Here is a 19,105-nt window from a genome sequence, read left to right as displayed (position 1 = left end):
AGAGCCAACGAAAACGCCGGCTATTCACACTTCAAACACAACAGTGACCCAAACCCCCAGCTTCAAATAACCCTCACAACAACCCTCACCGCCCGCCCTTGCCCTTGCTCTACCCACCACCCACCACCCCCCCAAATCATCCAACCTCCCACACCCAACCCACCACCAATCCAAAACCACAACATCACACCAACCACGCCCACCCACACCCACAAAAAATCCCCCCCCCTCCACACCTGGCACACCCTCCAAAACCACGACCCCCTCAGCGGCGGCCTCAACGCCGGCATCGCCACAACCCCTCCCTATCCCGCACCTTTATCCAAAAAATCCTTTACCCGCACCGACCTCACAACGCGCACCGCGCACCGCGAAATTGCGCTGCTGCGCCAGGTCGGGGATGCATGCGCATGTGACTACGATGGTTGATTTTTTTGTGTGGACGAGGATGGGAGGATGGGGGCGGTGTATTTGGAGTTTTGCGAGGGGGGGGGGGGGGAAAGGGGTTGGGGTTGGGGTTTTCGGGGGGAGGGTGAATGAGGGGAAGGTTTGGGAGTTGGGCGGATTATGGGGGCGTTGGTGTATTGCCATTTTGGGACGAGGCCGGAGGATGAGGGGGATTGGTGTACGGTTTATCATTGGGATGTTAGTAAGTTTACTTGTTGGATTTGGGGGTTTTGTTTGTTTTATTTTGGTGAAAGGGGGGGGGGGGAGGTTGGATTGATTGTCTCTGAGAGAAAGAGAGAGAGTGTGTGTGCGTATATTTATATATAACTAACTCGCCCCCACAGAACCAACCAGCCAACATCCTCCTAACCCCCGACAAAACCCACTCCCGCATCATCGCCAAACTCGCCGACTTTGGCTGCGCCACCTCCGACGAATGGACGTATCAAACCAAGCCCCTCTCCCTGGCCTCCAACGCCTCGGCCCAAACCCCGGGCTTCGATCCCCCAGAGTTCCCAAGGTTCTTGGGCAAGAGCGACGTCTGGCAGCTGGCGCTGGTGTTTGTCTGCGTGTGCAACATGTTTCAGGAGTGGCCGCGGAGTCGGATAAATCCGAGGGGGAGACGGTGGGATCGGGAGCGACCGGCGGGGTTGTATTATTCGGGGGAGTGGAGTAGGGAGTTGGGGGAGTGTTTGGTCGAGGAGGTGGGGTTGAGGCCGGGTAAGATGGAATTGTAGTGATATGTACATGCCTCTAGGTTGAAACGACGCTGACTATCTTCTCCCCTAAAGGGTCCTTGCAGTCTCTCAAGGCCGTGACGGCGGCTTATGATCGTATTCGACCGTCTTTGCCAGTAGATCGGCAGCCACTCGAGCTCCTCGAGCACGCTGGGCCTGACTATACAAGGACCAGAGAGCCTGTATCTTCCAGTAGTTCCGGACGGCCTGCCATAAATGCCGACCATGGGTATCCCATGGCTGACACGGGGCGCGGCCAACATCCACAACGACCGAGGTTGCATCGACACATCTTCTCTGACCCTGAAGCCAGAAGAGTGGGAAGACTACCGCATAGCAACACGGAATTTTTGAGCAACCAGAGATTGCCACAAGAGCCGTACTCGATTGCGCAATACCCAGGAAATCTACCATATCATCAAGCAGGCTGGGATGACGAGGATGAGTACGCTATGCAGGGACCTGAACCATCGATATACGGAGGGCAGCACCAGCACCAGGGCTTCTATCCACCATTACATCCGCGTAGGCCGCAGTATGTTTGGAGATACTGAATAATTGTCTCGTCATCCACGACTGCGCCAGCCCCAAGATTCCTCTAGCTGGGCAATGGCGGCGGTGGGTGGGAATCCATGAGCTCGCTCACAAGCGAACCATAGATCTCGCAACTGTTCTTGCTCTTCTCTTGCTGTAAAACGATCACCGGCTGGATTTGTTAGCCGTATGAAGATGTGCACCACTTCCCAAGTGAGAATAAGCTTACCTAGCGCAATTGCAAAGCAAGCAACGAATTTACAGGGAAACACGCTAGGATTCGATTGTGCAACACCACACAACGTGCGAACACTATCTTGAGCCTGTCTGTCCACCATTTCCCGTGATTGCTTGCGTGCCGGTCCAATTTGCGGTATGGTAGGATCGTGCACAGCGAGCAACATATGAGCGAGCGTGTTGTACTGTGTGCCCATGACGTGAGACTTTTGATGAAAGCGGATATCTGGGAAGTTCTTCCCACTTCCATCGCGGTCCCTGCGATAAAAGAAAGGGTCAAAACTTGATGGCCTGCAATTTCTCCATGTCGTGTTTTCCTCCATGAGCTGATTGTACCGTGCAACGCTATGCCTTCCCTCGCCAAAGACAAAGTTACTCACGTCCCCGAGATGCGCAATCGTCCGAGTCGCCCAGACCGAGTCAGTGGCCGGCTCAAAGGATCGAGCAGCTGGGAAGATGTGTAATTGGAAAGCGCGCTGGGTCATTAGGGAAATCCACAGCTCTTGACGGAAGGCAGCCCAATAAATGGCTTGTCGGAAGCTAGGTCCGCTGGTGGCAGCATACGACTGTTCAGCTGCGCGAATGATGGCCTGTGTGCCAAATAGATGTCCCTGAGGGTCAGAGCCGATGATGGAGATGTTCATTTCTTCCAATAGACGCAAGATGATGGTGGCTGCAAGCAGTGACTCCTCCTTGATGGCCACACTGTCGTTGAGCGCGGGAATGAGTGTGTCGAAACAGCGTTGATAGTATGCATCGGCTATATAAGGATCAAAGTCGGTCGTCCGGCTCAGCTGGCGTGCTGAGAGTGCTAGTATGGCATTCATCAGGGTGCTGTTCTGCCTCGCTCGCTGGACGACATGAACACCAAAGTGGCATTCGTTGTCCATCATGTCAAACTAGCATTGATGAGCGGAAATGTACTGGCCGGGAACGTGCGCCCATGACTTACAAACAAGGCGACATTTTCAATATAGTGTTGTAGCAACATGGCCTCTTGCTCATGTTCCAGTGGCCAGAGGATGGGGGCCCCTGGAGGCTGCTGATGGACGAATGTGCTAGGTTCCTCTGGGGAATAGGTATCCAGGCTCAGCGAGTGGTTGTGTGAGGCCATGCGATTCCACGATGGCGGAAGGCCTGCGGACTCTGCATTCAGCAAGGATAACACGGTGAATCCTTCGGTCGGGGTGAGCAGGGGAGCCGAGGGGGTTCCACTGTCACGGGCATCGTTGGTGATGGAGCCAGGCGTTGCCGAAGAATAGGAGCCGGTATGAGAGCTGCCAAAAGGGGACTGGCCCTCTTCAGTGTACTGAGAGCGTATCTCGGTGGATTCGTCTAAGAATTGTACTGGGGCAACATGTTAGTAGGACCAGGGCATTGGACTGGCACTACGGTACTTCGAGGCGGTAGCGAGACCCAGGGCTGATTATCGCTGAACGACTCAGAGATGGAGGAGCGTCGGAATCGCCTGCCAGTCTCATATGTGCATTCTTTCTTGGCGTGTTCGCATCGAGCACATTTTGGCAATTTGCCGTCACCTGAAGAGCAGAGGAAGTGATTAGTGACGTGACAATGGGGACAATGGTGTGTGTGTGGACGTGATGTACATCGATAATGACGCGTGCGACAGCGAATGCTGGACCGGTTAGCCTTTATGAGTGTATGGAAAGGTCCAGGTGTTTGAGGGCGCACCATGGCATTGGTACCGGTACGTCGGGTATTGCAAATCGGGGATCGCATTCGCACTAGACGGCCAAATTCTCTCGAGACGTGTATGACAATGGCGGGCTGAGTTACGAGGATGGGATATGTGTGGCAGAAAGCTATGTCGGGGTCCAAGTCGAGAAATGTACGCCGCGTCGAGCAGGCTGACAAGGCCAACCAGATTCTGCGCTTTAGTAAGGCGGGCGTGGGCGAGAAAGCCAGAAGAAGGGCAGACGGTGTACGTGCCCCGCTTCCTTCCCCACACGCTGGCTGCAGTCAGGCCAAGGAGGGAGAAGAGGAGAGGTCGAGGTCTAGTACGCTAGTAGGAGAAGATGAAGAAGAAGAAGAAGAAGAAGAAGAAGAAGATGGATCCAAGGTACTTTGGTGGTAAGAGTGTCGTCTCTTGTCCGCTTGACTCGGGGCGAAGACTGCATGTGGCATGACTGTACATGGTACAACGTGGTCTGCAATGGACATGAATTCAGAGTCTGCAATAGACATGAATTCACAGTCTGCAATGGACATGAATTCACAGTCTGCAATGGACATGAATTCACAGTCTGCAATGGACATGAATTCACAGTCTGCAATGGACATGAATTCACAGTCTGCAATGGACATGAATTCACAGTCTGCAATGGACATGAATTCACAGTCTGCAATGGACATGAATTCACAGTCTGCAATGGACAGACATGGCACCTGTGTACCCGTGTATAGGCATCGGTACATGATCGTGCTAGCAAAGGACCGGGTCACTGTTGATCACTTGATGGAGATGGCGAGAGAAGGAGAGCGAGTGAGGGAGAGATTGGCTGCAAGACCATGAAGCTTTGACAGAGTGTGATGGGCGTTCAAGGTAGGTACAGTAGTGTTGAAGGAATGTGCCATTGGCCTGCTTGGTACTCTCCGAAGCCTCGTGTCAACTGCCTTCCACTCGGCCCGAACCGAGACAAGAGCGAGACGGAGGTTTTTTTCTCCTTCTTCTTCTCTTCAACGGTCTTCTTACTAAGAGGGCGGGTGAGGAGTATGCACTGGATGAGAGGTTAGTACATGGGGTGTGCGCCCAATGCAATCCGATGTAGCCAGAAGATGGCGGGCGGGGAGGGAGATTGTGTTTGTGGTCTGCGATGCTTGCGATGGGCTGGGGTAGGTACAGTATAGTTGTAGTGAATAGCCGACGGGGAAAATACGAGGCAAGCAAGGATCAGGAGATGGACCGGAGCCGATGGCAAGCCAAAAGACGAGCATCGAGTCTACTCTACACAGTACTCTACATACTAGATGCAGTATGCAAGTAGTTGCCACTTTGACAGGCGTGAACCCTTGCTTTTGGCTCTAGGCTGCCAGGCTGTTTATAGTAGTTAGATGATGATGGGGGGGGGGGGGGGGCCGATGCAAGGCCGGCATGGGCTGCATGGATTGACTGCATGGCTGCATGGCTGGCTGCATGAATTATACCGTGGTGCTGATGTTGTGTGTGTGTGTGTGTGTGTGTGTGTGTGTGTGTGCCGTGGTGGCCAGGTGCTTGGCTGTCAGTAGTCGGTTGAATTCGCCAGAGGCTGTGTGGTATTATAGGTTGGGGTACCGGTACCAGTACAATTACAATTCTTTGCGTGATGACCAAGGCCCATTGCACCTCCACCAGTTGGATAAGCAGGACTGGATATTCGCTACAGTCTCAACCTGCTAATCTGAGCGAACCGGCTGAGACTACATGGAGACTACTATGTGGGTATAGATCGGGATGATGGTCAACCCAAGTCCGCTTCTTCTTTGATTGGCTCACTCCTTCCCCAGCCGATTTCAACTCCCAGCGTCCCTTGAACACCCCCACACCCCTCTCTTCCCCCCCTTCCCCCACCCCTTCACCCACCCCTTCACCCCTTCACCCACCCCTTCACACAACCCCCCTCCCCCCACCCTCCAGGGCCACCCCTCCCCAAAGCCTTCCACCGCCCACCGCCCACCGCTGTTCGACCGCCGTGATTGCTGGACCAGGACGGCCCCACGCGCTCTTGTCAACGGTCGCCATGGTCTTCTGTCAAGCCAAAAAAGAGAGCATCATCTCCTGAAATGAGTCCTGTCTGTCTGTCCGCCCAGCCAGCCGCACTCGCATGCGAACCCTACGCCTCGCCCCCACCCATCCGCCCATCCGCCTTTGCCCTCTGGGCCGCCAATTCATTCCCCTTTCCCCTTTCGTGTACGCCCACCTACGGCGCATAGCATACTATACCACATATCGCCCACCATAGCACGCACACAATCGACGACGACGACGACGACTACGACGACGACGTAACGACGGCCAGTGGCTGGCGCACGGAATGGCGGCCTCTGCCTTCACCCTCGAGGAGTGGGCCCATCTCGAGGCCAACAAGCACGAGTCGCGCGTCGATGAGATCCTTTGGGCCTACAGTGTGCCCATTGTCGTCGCCACCCTCAGCACCGGATTGCGCGTGTGGGCCAAGCGATATGGCAGGAATGGCATCACCTGGGACGACTATCTGATCTTGCTGGCTACCTCTTGTGTGCTTGGGCAGTGCTCCGTTGGTCTTGCACTGGGTGCGTTACGCCCTTTAGATTCTTAGATCCTTCATCCTACATCCTACATTCAACATCCACCTCCTATATCCACAATTGAACGCGATGCCAGCTAACACCCAACCAAGGCCCTCCCAATGGCATGGGTCGCCACATCAACGTCGTGCCTCCCCACAACCAAATGATTGTGCGCAAAGGCGACTACATCTTCAGCCATCTCTACGACTTTGCCCTCGTCTCCGTCAAGCTCGGCATCCTCGCCTTCTACTACCGCGTCTTCGTCCACCCCGTCTTTCGTCGTATCGTCCTCGCCCTCGCCGCCCTCGTCCTGGCCTGGGGCATCGGCATCACCGTCACCCTCTGCCTCGCCTGCCGTCCCTTGCCCGCCTACTGGGACATTAGCATCCCGGGCGAGTGTCTCAAAATGGTCACCTTCACCTACTTTACCAACATCTTCAACCTCATCACCGATGTCTTCATCTTCCTGCTACCCGTGCCCATGATCTGGCATCTACAGTTGCAGACCAAGAAGAAGCTGATGCTGAGCCTCATCTTCTGCCTGGGTCTGGGCACCTGTGTCGTTTCTTCTATCCGTCTGACCATCCTTCTCGGCCGTGGGAGCCCCGACTTCACCTGGTTTTACGTGCCTCTGGGTGCCTATTCCGTCTTTGAGCCTCTGGGAGGAATACTGGCTACGAATCTGCCCATCATCTGGCACATGTTCCGCAAGCGCAAAGCCCAGCGCCATGGCATCGCCTCCAAGTCCAACACAAACACGAATTCTACACCCACCGTTGCCTCACGCCGCAATCGCCTGGCCCTGGCCCTCGGCTTGACCACACACGATCGGACTCGCAATGACAGTGCCAACAGAACCGTCATGGACCACGCCCCTTCCAACACGGCCGACTGGCAACGTCTGGATGACATGGAGAGCCAAAAGCCAGACCCCAACATATGGACCACCGTCGAGAGAGTGGGCCCAGCGGTTTCGGATGATGGTCCTTCTGAAGTGCCTCTGAAGCCTGGCATGAAGAAGACGGTGTGGAATATCAGAAAATGAAGAGCAGCGTCGTTCCACCCTGCCCGACACCACCTACATTATTAATTCAATGAAACACGATCCGAGTCTCGACGTCACGAAGTCACGATCGGCGTAAGGCGTACTGTGTGTAACACGGAACCCATTTTCTTTTTGCTGGAAACTGTACTGGACCCTGAATACCCCTGGCTTTTCGTCTTGTTTTTGGGGGGGTTTTTTCCTCCTGGCGCTCTGCTACAGCCTTTCGTTGGAATATTCGGGACAGCGATGGCCGAAAAGCGTCTTCCCTGTTTATTAATCGCCTTGTGTTGTTATGATATCCCCGATTTCGTTTTTTTCATTTATATTGTTTCTGCATATAAGCCTCCTTTTCTTTGGTTCGTTTGCTTGTACGTACCATTCCAACGTCAGATCCAACATCTGTCGTTGTAGTAATGATTGTCTCGAATATAACAATATGAGCGGGAAGAAATCAACGTGGTTGCAACCACACACTGAATTGTACCTTGCAAGTAACCCATTCAGCACCTTTTCAACGACCGACTTTTGAGCCTGCATGTACATTCGAGATTCAACAGCAAGGGTTTCATGTAACTGATGAGGATTTTCGTTCATGAACAGATTATGCTATTATCATGATTACATTACCAACAGGCCTTTGTGTTTCTAATCTTACATCGTCTCCTTCCCCTCAACATCTCTTCGCTCTCTTCAACCCAATTACGATCCCTCTGCTCTCAGTACGGCACTTTCGCCGCCATCCCCTTCCAAAATTCACATCTCGCCCCCCTCCCGCCCTCCCACGCCCTCGCATCCGCCAGCGCAATCCGATTGGACACGCCCGGATCACTATACACAAGATACTTTAGATCCTGCGTGGGCTCCAAAAACGTTGCCACGCCCCCCGTCGCATTCAAATTTAACAGCACAGGACTGTGCTCATTCCACTGCGGCCACTGGATCCTCGCCTCGCCCTCGCACTCGACTGCAGCCGGGATCGTACTATTCGCCACACCACCCTTGGCATCCTGCACGCTGATGACGGGCGAGTTCTTGGTGATGAAGTTGCCCCAGATCTTGCGGAATGCGTGCTTGAAGGAGGCACCTGGTGTTGGCGTGCCGGACCACAGCGCCTGGAGATCGTAACCGTGGTAGCTGGGCGGGACGGTGAATTGGTATTTCCAGGCCTCGGCAAAGGCCGAGGCGGCCCAGTACGAGGGGCAGGCAAAGGCGTATTCGCCAAACACGGCGAACACGCGTTGTTGCTGGCCAGAGCCAAAGGTGGAGACGTTGACGGCGGTGGGGAAACCGGTGCCCGTGGTGGAAAAGGTGGGTGCGGTGGGATCGACGTCTTGCGTGTCGCCTTGGTAGCTGTATTTCTTTTCAATGGCGAGTTTGTCTGCGGCGGAGAAGTGGGGGAATGTGAGGGAGAGGTAGTCGCGAAAGTCTTGGAGGGTCCTTGTGGTGGGCGGGCTGAGGGGGACGCCTTCGTTGGCCATGTTGCCGGATAAGACGCGTTTCCCGGAGAGCGTTTTGGCGAGCATTTGCTTGGTCAGACGGGATCGGACAAAGGTGCCGTCTGTGACGGGGATGAAGGCAAAGGTGCCAAAGGGGCGGGCTTCTGAGACTTTGGCACTGGCGTTTTGGAGGACCATGGTGTCGGCGTCGCGGAGACACTGGAGTTTGTCACGCGCTTGGGCGCAGCCGGCTTCATGGGCGAAGTCGTTGTATGCCTGGGTTGGGTCCTCGTCGTTGTACTTGTACTGCGATGGCATCCACGGGCTGGCGGTGATGACGTTTTGAAAGAGCGTCTGCTTCTGCCTCCCGCCGTACGCCTGGGCTTGATAAAGCACTGCTGCACCCCCGGCGCTCTCGCCTGCCAGCGTGACTCTGCTGGCATCGCCCCCGAATTTCCCAATGTTCTTCTGAACCCAGCGCAGCGCGAAATTCATATCGAGCAGCCCTGCATTCAACGCACCACCCGCCTTGACATTGTCACCTGCAAGGAATCCAAAGGCGCCGAGGCGGTACTGGATAATAACGCTGACGAAGCTGTTGTTATTCGTTGCCAGAAACTCCGTGGGATCGAGCCCCGTTGCGCTGAACAAGCCGTATCCGCCTCCGTCTAAACGAGTTCGTCAGCCCGAATACGCATACACATGCACTCGACACTCAAACCTACGGATCCAGAAGAAGACGGGCAGATTCTTCGCACCGGCTGGCGCATACACATTCAGAAACAAACAGTCTTCGTCCCCCGCCGCAGACGTGAAGCCATACGCAGCCGGCGTCTCCGCCGACGCACCCGTCTGCGGACAAACTGGTGCATCCTCCAGCGCCGCAATCACCGCCGTCCTATTCTGCGCAGCCAGCGGCATCTGGGGCGCGGCGAATCGCAGTCTTCCAAGCGGAGGCGCGGCATACCGAATCCTGAATGTTTTCCCAAGAATCAGCAGCGAGGTCTCTTCCTCCCCATCTCGGGAACCCAGAAAGATATATAGAAAACAAGGGAACCAATGGGGGAAAAGTAAAGTGCAATGAGGTCAAACGAAACCTACCCCTTGAACACATTCAACCCGTGATTCCCATCATACCGACCCTGATACACCGCATACCCAAGATCTACAGTCGGCGCCTGCGTCGCAAATGGCGCGGCTTGCACACACCATGCCCCCGCCACAAGCAACACCGCGTTTACAACCCGGATCTTCATCGTCTGAGCCGCGACCAGCCTCTTGGGGAAACCGTCCTATGCGCAGCCTGCGAATAACGTCTGCGAGTCGGAGTAGGTAAGCCCCCAGATATCCCAGCAGTACGGTACGGTATGGTATGGTACCTACCTATGATTAGAGTTCGATACGGTACACGCACACCCCCCCCCCAAGACCGGCAACGCAGCCGCGGAAAAAAAAAGCAATTGTACGGGTGAAGCGTACAGAAGGTTCGCTTTTTCTTCTGATTCAAAGAAGAGGAGCAAAAGGATTCCCCAATCCCAATGGGCAGGCAACTCGTAAACAGACGAACAAAGGGGAACAGGAAGACAGGAAAGAAGGGTACGGGTACGGGTACAACACCCCCTTGAGTACGGTGTGTACCTAGGTAACCTAGTCAGTCGCCTCTAATCTTAAAAGCAAACTAGAGTGCGTACGGTACATGTACGCGGCCTCGAGGCAATGGCATCAAGTGGGCTTTTTTGAAATTAAATCCTTGCTGGGATTGGATTGGACTGGATTGGACTGGGGGGGAGTTAGGTAGGGCAAGCGTTGTGGCGTGCGGCGGGGTGGCGTTGGACGTGGGTGTGTTGGGCGGGGGAGGTGAATACTGGTTGATTTCACCATCGTCCTTGTTTTCCTTGTGTTGTTGTTTCTTTGATGTTTGGAAAGCACAAGGGGATATTGGTACTGGGGAAAGATACATGCACACATGCATACCTACTTGCGTACACACGCCCGCTCACTGCGGCTTCCACAACATACAACATACAACATACAACATACAACATACAACATACAACATACAACATACAACATACAACATACAACATACAACATACAACATACAACATACAACATACAACATACAACATACAACATACAACATACAACATACAACATACAACATGCCAACGTAGAGGACCGCGGCTCGCAGTCCCAGCGAGCTAGGCTAGATAGGGTTAAGCGAGCGCAGGCCCCGTGGACTCTGCACGGTAAAAAGCGAAAGAAGCTCGCGCGTGGAAAGTGATTGGTCCGGTGGGCGCAGGTGGCGTCTGTCGCGGGTTGATTTACAATGGGGTGGTGTACATGGAGTATGTTGGGGCCGCATGCATGGTTATCACTGCTGCTGCTGCTGCTGGTAATGTGAGACGTGTATATGTAGTAGGTACTATGGTATACTTGCGATGCTATGAATAGAGCCGGCAAAATCGCGCATGGTGGAATAGTGTATCTGATGTAGAGGGCTTGGAAGTGCGGGGCCATTGGGAAGACGGGAGCATGTCAAGTTTCGAAACTTGGGGCAATGGAAACGAATTTATTTATATAGTTATATAGTCAAATCTATACATGTACCGTCAATGCTCATGCGGTTGGTTACTTGTTCGACGGGGTGTCGAAACACTATGCCGTTGCATGTCCCTCATTGCTTCTGCATAATCATTCTCCGCAACCATGTCCCGCGACTTGTGGCTATCCGAGTCTTCTATGGATTGCAGCTTTTGCGCAGGGTGAATGTCATTTGCTGGTGGTGGTGGTGGTGGTGGTGGAGGTACATCAGCAAGTGCACTAGGCACTATATCTTCAGGATCACGTCCTAGATTCGCGTCGAAAAGGTACATGGTATCGGGTGTGATGACCGAGTCCTTGTGCGCTCGATGTGCCCGTTTGGGTTTAAAGGGGAAGTTGCTGGGATGGATGTAGTCGCCGTCGGGACTGCGGACTTGTTGCAGTGCATTGGCTTCGCGTTCCATTTCTTCCCAGGTCGCTACAAGACCTCCGTCGTTGCGACTGCGGCTATCGCTCAAGTCTCCCGAGAAGCTGCCTAGTCGGCTGATCTTGAAGGCCCGTAGGCGATCTAGCGCCATTTTGAAGTCGTCCAGTACAACCGAGTCGGTGAGACACTTGAAGACGAATGCGAATTTCCAAAAGGGGTTGATGCCTGTGGCGCCTGGAAGCTTCAAGGTGCCTGTGACGGCGAGGATGTCGAGGACGATGAAGATGATGCTCAAGAGCATGGCCAATAGCATAATGCCAAACCGGGGAGAAATGCGTACAATCTCCTGGATGGTCATTTCGTACTGCGTCTTGATGACCCAGAATAGATACATGGTCGTCAATATCCACCATGGATCGCGGCACAAGGCTTCCCACGGCCGCGTCTGCAGGAAGAGTTTGTTTACACCGTGGAAGTAGGCGAAATTGGCATAAATCTCCAAGACCCAATAGGGCTGTGCGAGAATGACGGTGCCGATGAAGACGAGGCTGACCCTTCTGGAAAGAAAGGGCTTCATTTTCATCCAGGCAATGACGTTGTGGAGCGACCAGGAAGCGTTCAGAAAGATGGCTGCGACGGAGAGCCACCATGCATGGATTGGTGATCGAAAAAATAGCCAAAAGCCCTGCCACAGACCAAGAATCAACTCGAGCAAAATCAACTAGACTTTGGTCAGCTATGGAGTACTTTCAAAGGGGAAAGACACGACGAACCTTGTGGAGGAGAACACCCCGTCTCATGTTGGCCAGTGTGATGAAGGACATGATGACCAGCGAGCCCACCAAGAAGCCTTGGGCCCATGCCTCCAGCACGAGGTCCTCTCCATTCTCCGGTTTCTGGACGACTTCCCCACGATGCCAGTCAACGTCGGGAATTGGACTCATGGCAAACAGAGTTTTCGATGTACGGATGCCGGATGCCGAGGCAGCAGCGCGCAAAAGTGATGTCAGGCTCAAGACACTTCCATATGCGCTCTCAGAATGGATAGCATGGTAGAGGCGACAGCAGACGATATAAAGGGGGTTTGTTAAACGGGCGCGGCCAGTAACACAGGTCTGACGGGATAACAAGGTGTTTGGTCCCACTGGCGGTCGCCTGTTCTCCGCATTTCTGCCATGACGCTGGGGGAGGGCCAGGGTGCGGTTCGAAGACTTGGGGCGCCACCAGGCGAGTTCCCAATGCGCTACGTCCTGTTACAGGCAAGATGGAATTCCGTGCCGTACGCAGCTCGTACCCTCACTCGTCCACGGGTTGCTAGAAGTCGCGACGAAGTCTTGGCCCAGCCGGCAGGCCGCAACGACGTCGACGGCGGGGATGCTCCACGCCCTGCAGCCCTGCGCCGGCCCGACATGTCCAGTGAAAGGATGCGGGGCGTAGGCTGACAAGCACCTGGCCACACTTGTTGCCTTTTGTTTGAGGGTGAGCATGCTCTGACACTGGTGCCACCTGTGCTGCAGTGATCTATTTGGGATACATGTGACAACTTGGACTCCAGGAAGGTGAACAAACACAATACTTTTGTGGCGCCCAACTGTTGCTTGTACCGGTACCCGTCACGGTCGACCCAAGGCAACTGAGCCGATGGATTGTGTGCCATGCATCAAGGTAAGCAAGCTTGAAGCGGCAGACGAAGACTGCTGACAGTGGGAAAGCGATTGGGGGCAAGATGTGATCTTCAGGGTACCGTGAGCACATCGACCCAGGGCCGGGACTTGACGTTGCCCTTACGAGGGGGATCCAAGGAAGGTTCCCAAGTGAGAAATGGCTCTTGGCAAGCCTGGTTGTGCGGGAGATGCCCGTTTCTTTGTCCCACCTCGTGGCACACAAGAGTGAAACACTGGGATGGCCTTGGGTTGAAAGACAGCTCGCACGTGCAACGAAGCTCACGGCCAGGCTGCCGGGGTCACACATGCGCCCGCAGAGAGAGATTGCACGTGACTGGTGCCTGCATTCCCCAATCCTGCTGCTGTCTAGCGTACTCTTTCCCCAGCTTCCAGGCTTACCGGTACCGGAGCAGGAGCTTGCTGACAAGTACGGAGTCGTGATATCTACTTCGCATCATGAACCGATGCAGCGAGCGATGAATGAGTGGTTTGATGAGCCGTACTATGGGCCAGAGCAGAGCTGGAGCTGGATAAGGAATAAAGAGAAGATTAGCAAATATTTTGTTCAAGGGGCGCAACGAGCGACTCGTTTTGAGGGTGTGATTACAATCGGCATGCGCGGTGATGGCGACCGAGAGATGGATGGTGAGAATCCACAAGAGCTACTGGAAGAGGTCTTGTCGACGCAGAGACGCATCATCAAAGACGTTTACGGAAGAGAAGACGCAGTACCTCAAGTGATCGCGCTATACAAGGAAGTGCAAGAGTACTACGAGAATGGACTCGCAATTCCGGAAGATGTGACACTTCTCTTTGCCAACGATAACTTCGGAACGATTCGAAGGCTTCCAACTGACACAGAGCGAACGCGAAGAGGCGGTGCAGGGTTATACCATCACCTCGAGTACGTCGGGGAACCGAGAAGCTACAAGTGGCTGAACAGCAACTCTCTTGCCAAGGTTTGGCATCAGCTCGTTCACTGCCCGCACCTTTGGGGCCGAGCTAGCGGCGCCTTCTACAGACCTCCTGCTCAAGTACGACAGGCTGATTGCGCTGCGCAAACATGAACATATTGCACCGGAGACCTTTTCGCTCATCAACTATTCAGAGGCGGACAATATTCTGTCCAGCTGGCAGGCGCTGCTCAACGACGCCGAAATGCTATATACTCGAGTCCTCCCAGGTCTTAGACCGTCGTTCTTCCAACTTATTCTACATCCCATCAGAGCATCGCACATCTATGTGTCGCTCCAAATATGTCGCGCGAAGAACGCGCTTTATGCGAAACAACGTGGCAATACGGCAAACCATTTTTTCGACAAATCCATATCCCTCTTCAAGGCCGATTTTCAGCTATCTCAGGAGTACCACACGTTGCTCAATGGGAAGTGGAATCACATCATGCGACAGCCTCTCATCTTGGATTCAGTGAGACATGGCATGCGCCTTCAAGGGATATGATAAGCGGCTTGTGTCTCGTACAGGCGGGTCAAGAATCAAACCCCATCGTTGGCAATATCGGTGTTGCTGTTGAAGGCACTGAAGGGGTAAGACCAGGAGTGTGCAATGAAGAGAGCGATCGCACGCATCCATCGCGAAGAGATTTGGTACCTGGCGTTACATTACCAGTCATGGAGCCGTATGGGCCAAAGTCGAGGTGAAATAGACTGAAGCCAGCGCGCCCTTGGTTGATTGACGTCTTCAAGTCAAGCGCTATGAATGCGACTGATCGTCTTAGAGAGCCCCACTCTTATGGGTGTTCAGTGTTGAAAGAGGAGGATGATATCACTGCGCAGTGTTACTGACACCACTGTGTTAGTATATACACCGTACACGAGACAAATAATTATAGAAGACTTCACGATTAACAAAGTTGATAGCGCCATGAGCTAAAGGATGTAAAGATGTGCCTTTACGTCATATGTAGTAATTTACAAGTCCTGGGCTGCATAGGCCATGCGGGGCATGGCCTAGCCCTCAGGTCTTACAGTTTGCCGTCTACCGGTAAGCCTGCTGAGACGATGTAGTTGTAACTTATACTGTCCGGCCACACCACCCCTCCCCCACTCGCCCTCGTCTGTAAACATTTTGGCACGCCTGGTGCGTCAATTCCCTGCTAGAAAGGGGCGATTTCCCATTCACCACCTTCCGTCATCATGTTCAAGAAGAAGCCAACGGTGCGTATGTCCCCCCTTCCCCCCCACCTCCCCCCGTCTTCTCCAGGCCATGTCCCACGGCTAACACCCGCGACTGCAGATCAAGCCACTTAGCCCGCTCAAGTCCAGCGAGCGCCGTCGCACCGCCGATCAGATTATCGCCGATTTCAACATCCAGTTACCCGTTCATGGCGATACCAACGACGATGCCGCCGGCGACACTCCAGCTACAGAAGACAAGGCTGCGCCCTCGCCTGCCCTGACCGCCCTGCGCAGGTCGCTGCTGCCAGAAAATGCCTTGTGCGCCCGCTTCACGACGACGGCGGGACCAGACCTCAAGCAGGTATCGGGAACCATCTATGTGGGCAGCCACGAGGGCACGCAGGGCCACCCGCGTGTGCTATGGGTCAAGGTCACCGACAAAATGTACCCCACCGTCTACACGCTCTGGCACAATCCGCGCATCGTGCCTCTGTTGCACACACCGCTCGCCGTCGTCGAGAAGCTGCAAGGCGGCGCAGACCTCATGACACCGGGCCTACAGCGTGGCCCGCCCTTCCCCAAGGGCGCCACTAAGGGTGCCGTGGTTGCTATTGCGAGCCTCGAGGCCCCTACAGTGCCCATGGCAGTAGGCACATGCGAGATTGATGTGAGCGGGCTGGACCAGGTACAGGGCGTCAAAGGCCAGGCCGTCTCCACCTTCCACTGGGCTGGCGATGAGCTCTGGGCGTGGAGTGCCACTGGCAAGCCGGGCCGTGACCCTCCAGACCTCATCCCAGCCTGGGATGAAGAAGCAGCCGACGAGGCGAGTTTAGTGGAGCGCACGGCAGCCATCGATCTTGACGATGAAGGCGGTGTTTCCCTCCAGGCTGGTCCTGATGAGCGGTCCGAGGCGGAGCAGAGACAAGGCGTCGAGGGCGAAGACGCTCCCTCTAACCATGATTTTATAGACATCATCGATGACAAGGAATTGACAACAAAGGGTAGCTCTTCCATATTCCTCCACGTGTGGCCGCCTACTAACAACGACAGAAATCGACGAGGCCTTTGTCAATGCCTTCTTATTTGGTGTCCGACACCACATGAACGCCAATCGGGATCATCCCACCCACGGCCTCGAGTTTCCTCTTTCACAATCACACGTCATGTCTCAGCTCGTCCAGCCTTTCCTCCCGACCTACACGCCCGCCCGAACATCTTCGCTCCAAATCAAAAAGACGAGTTGGAAGAATCTACGCAAGTTCATCAAGTACCTGGACAAGCAAAAGATAGTCAAGACCAAGGATCGCGACGGGAATGAAGTTGTCATCATGGATATCGATTTCAAAGATCGTCGGATAGAGGCTTTCGTCCCGTACCAGTTGCCCAAGAAGGACGCATCCACCGCCGGGAACGCGAGTGGCGGTACGACCACATCGGCAACTTCACAGTCTTCAGTTGGCCAAACACTACGTGTAGTCTCCTTGCTACGTCCGAAAGACAAAATCCATCCCATCTTAGAGGCATCTAAAGCCGACCCGCGCGGCTTGTACACACCTGCAGAGCTCCGACAACATCTCATAGCATATGCTGAATCAGAAAATCTGGTCGACTCGAAAAACAAACGGATGATCAAGATCAACCCACAAATCGCCGATGCTCTCCTTGGCACTTCTGCAGCAGATAATGCCGCCTTGACGACGGGCGTGATGGCACGCGATGCGTTAGCTGAACGCATGGTTGCTGCTGCATCACCTTTCCACGCCATCCTCCGCAACGGTGCCGACTTGAACGACAGTAAGCCCAAGGCTGGCGCGCCACCAAAAATTCAGATCACACTGGAAACCCGCAGCGGCAACAAAACGGTATCCAAAGTTCACGGCTTGGAACCCTACCACATTGCACCTCAGCCACTTGCTGATGAGCTGCGAAAGACCTGTGCGGGTAGCACTAGCATCGACAAACTCCAGGGATCAAGTCCGAAAGCTCCTGTCATGGAGGTCATGGTACAGGGGCCACAAAAGGACGCTATCTTGAAGGCTCTCGAAAAGCGAGGTGTGAATAAATCTTGGGTAGAGATTGTGGACAAGACCAAGGGGAAGAAAAAATGAGCCGTGGAGCTTTTGATATGATGCATGATACCCTTGTCCGCCAGTAGCGGTGCGCCACACAGGGTCTTTTTGCCCAAGCTTGCTTTGTGTTGTACGATCAGTTGTCAAACGATTGCTTGATAATATCTCAATGCAGTGAGATAGTAGCGCCTGATAATCAAGATGGCTGATGTATTTGTATTTTGCTGCAAAACAAGCCTGAGTACTAAGTAAGCATCGTGACTCTACCTCTTTGGTGTCTAGTGAAACTACCCTCAATCTGTGTGCCATTCGTAAGCATCATGATCCACTCCGACAAGCCCGTACGTTGCCGGTATACTATACCTTGATTTTGGTCCTTATTGGCGGTCACAGCTCCATGTATATATTCCTACTGAATGAATGGTGGGCTGTGGTAAGGTGAACGCTAACTGCGATGGCGCCTTGGCGCCTTCTTTGGCAAATTCCTCATCATGAAGCACCCGTTGTTCCTACGTCACTCGACACGGTCCCAGTAAACCCCAATGGCAGACTCGAATGAGCGAGGAGCAGATTATGAAGCCCAGCATGTCCACTCGGTGTACGAGGAGATAGCCCATCATTTTTCATCAACGAGATACAAGGTGTGCGTCACCCACATCTCGCAAACTGCAGTCCCAAGAGCAAGAAAAAGCTGACCCCAAAACAATAATTAGCCATGGCCGATTGTTGAACGCTTCTTGAAAGAGCAAAAAGATGGTGCGGTCGGGCTAGACATTGGATGTGGAAATGGCAAGTATCTTGCCGTCAACCCCAACGTGTTCATGGTAGGATCAGATCGGTATGTGTACACCACAAGCTCTGCCAGCCCAAATTCATAAACACTTACTCGAGGAACCCACTCCCCTTTTCCCCTTAGCTCAACAAATCTCGTCAAGATTGCAAAACAACATGAACCGCATTCCACCATTGTGGCGGACAGTTTGTCGCTTCCGCACCCGGAAAGGAGCTTCGACTTTGCCATCTCCATAGCCGTGATTCACCATCTCTCCACACCGGCTCGACGCATCGAGGCTGTCAGATGCGTGCTCAATGTCCTGCGTCGCGCGGATGCTGGGGTGCCGGGTTCCCCAGGCAAGGCGCTGATTTACGTGTGGGCACTCGAGCAAAAGGATAGTCGGCGGGGGTGGGATGAGGGTCACGAGCAAGATGTCATGGTGCCGTGGGTGATGAAGCAGAAGAAGGAGAAGGTGGCCAAGGAGAGGAAGGGGCAAGGGGGGCGGCAAGGGGGTGAGGAGGCGGGTAGTGACAGGACGTTTTTGAGGTATTATCATTTGTATAGAAAGGGCGAGTTGGAAGGGGATGTAGAGCAGGCTGGGGGTGTCGTGTTGGAGGCTGGGTATGAAAAGGATAATTGGTGGGTGATTGCGGCTTCGAGATGAATGGGTTTGATTTCTCCATGGTGGGCATGTTCAATCCTGGCCTGGCTTTCAACTTTGCTGGGGCGGGGAGTGTGCAAGTTGAATAGGAAAAGAGGATATATTTGCTTGGTTCGCCAAATTCT

General features: G+C 54.0%; 10 protein-coding genes across 10 annotated transcripts; 7 read left to right on the top strand and 3 right to left on the bottom strand.

Annotated features, from left to right (window-relative positions):
• Positions 1-883: 883 nt before the first annotated feature.
• IAQ61_008211 (uncharacterized protein) lies at positions 884-1,738 on the top strand (the record flags this gene model as incomplete). The annotated part of the gene is made up of 2 exons (XM_066097897.1): positions 884-1,099; positions 1,205-1,738. The coding sequence occupies 2 exons, from the start codon at positions 884-886 to the stop codon at positions 1,736-1,738; spliced, it is 750 nt and encodes a 249-aa protein (XP_065952394.1).
• A 12-nt stretch (positions 1,739-1,750) lies between these two features.
• Positions 1,751-3,655, bottom strand: IAQ61_008210 (uncharacterized protein; the record flags this gene model as incomplete). The annotated part of the gene is made up of 6 exons (XM_066097896.1): positions 1,751-1,890; positions 1,948-2,854; positions 2,908-3,302; positions 3,353-3,493; positions 3,563-3,591; positions 3,648-3,655. 6 exons carry the CDS (start codon positions 3,653-3,655, stop codon positions 1,751-1,753), a joined length of 1,620 nt encoding a protein of 539 aa, XP_065952393.1.
• Positions 3,656-3,780: 125 nt separating this feature from the next.
• IAQ61_008209 (uncharacterized protein) lies at positions 3,781-4,050 on the top strand (the record flags this gene model as incomplete). The annotated part of the gene is made up of 1 exon (XM_066097895.1): positions 3,781-4,050. One exon carries the CDS (start codon positions 3,781-3,783, stop codon positions 4,048-4,050), a length of 270 nt encoding a protein of 89 aa, XP_065952392.1.
• A 78-nt stretch (positions 4,051-4,128) lies between these two features.
• IAQ61_008208 (uncharacterized protein) lies at positions 4,129-4,488 on the top strand (the record flags this gene model as incomplete). Its single annotated transcript, XM_066097894.1, has 1 exon — positions 4,129-4,488. One exon carries the CDS (start codon positions 4,129-4,131, stop codon positions 4,486-4,488), a length of 360 nt encoding a protein of 119 aa, XP_065952391.1.
• Positions 4,489-5,282: 794 nt separating this feature from the next.
• IAQ61_008207 (uncharacterized protein) lies at positions 5,283-7,828 on the top strand. Its single transcript, XM_066097893.1, has 2 exons — positions 5,283-6,224; positions 6,332-7,828. Exons 1-2 carry the CDS (start codon positions 5,987-5,989, stop codon positions 7,264-7,266), a joined length of 1,173 nt encoding a protein of 390 aa, XP_065952390.1. The 5' UTR covers positions 5,283-5,986; the 3' UTR covers positions 7,267-7,828.
• Positions 7,829-7,982: 154 nt separating this feature from the next.
• Positions 7,983-10,735, bottom strand: IAQ61_008206 (uncharacterized protein; the record flags this gene model as incomplete). Its single annotated transcript, XM_066097892.1, has 2 exons — positions 9,428-10,735; positions 7,983-9,370 (listed from the first exon to the last, which is right to left on the bottom strand). Exons 1-2 carry the CDS (start codon positions 9,621-9,623, stop codon positions 7,983-7,985), a joined length of 1,584 nt encoding a protein of 527 aa, XP_065952389.1. The 5' UTR covers positions 9,624-10,735.
• A 579-nt stretch (positions 10,736-11,314) lies between these two features.
• IAQ61_008205 (uncharacterized protein) lies at positions 11,315-13,160 on the bottom strand (the record flags this gene model as incomplete). The annotated part of the gene is made up of 3 exons (XM_003840274.2): positions 11,315-12,394; positions 12,447-12,916; positions 12,968-13,160. 3 exons carry the CDS (start codon positions 13,158-13,160, stop codon positions 11,315-11,317), a joined length of 1,743 nt encoding a protein of 580 aa, XP_003840322.2.
• A 349-nt stretch (positions 13,161-13,509) lies between these two features.
• Positions 13,510-14,998, top strand: IAQ61_008204 (uncharacterized protein; the record flags this gene model as incomplete). Its single annotated transcript, XM_003840275.2, has 3 exons — positions 13,510-14,241; positions 14,297-14,765; positions 14,822-14,998. Exons 1-3 carry the CDS (start codon positions 13,526-13,528, stop codon positions 14,996-14,998), a joined length of 1,362 nt encoding a protein of 453 aa, XP_003840323.2. The 5' UTR covers positions 13,510-13,525.
• Positions 14,999-15,232: 234 nt separating this feature from the next.
• IAQ61_008203 (uncharacterized protein) lies at positions 15,233-18,049 on the top strand. The gene is made up of 3 exons (XM_003840276.2): positions 15,233-15,514; positions 15,594-16,476; positions 16,526-18,049. Exons 1-3 carry the CDS (start codon positions 15,494-15,496, stop codon positions 17,581-17,583), a joined length of 1,962 nt encoding a protein of 653 aa, XP_003840324.1. The 5' UTR covers positions 15,233-15,493; the 3' UTR covers positions 17,584-18,049.
• Positions 18,050-18,983, top strand: IAQ61_008202 (uncharacterized protein; the record flags this gene model as incomplete). Its single annotated transcript, XM_066097891.1, has 3 exons — positions 18,050-18,185; positions 18,258-18,382; positions 18,461-18,983. Exons 1-3 carry the CDS (start codon positions 18,087-18,089, stop codon positions 18,981-18,983), a joined length of 747 nt encoding a protein of 248 aa, XP_065952388.1. The 5' UTR covers positions 18,050-18,086.
• Between the last annotated feature and the right edge of the window lie 122 nt (positions 18,984-19,105).

This window comes from Plenodomus lingam, assembly GCF_022343315.1.
Source record: "Plenodomus lingam strain CAN1 chromosome Unknown contig_3, whole genome shotgun sequence".
Lineage (NCBI taxonomy): Eukaryota > Fungi > Ascomycota > Dothideomycetes > Pleosporales > Leptosphaeriaceae > Plenodomus > Plenodomus lingam.
The sequence above is the reverse complement of the archived record's forward strand: the minus strand, read 5'-3'. Positions and strand labels throughout refer to the sequence as shown.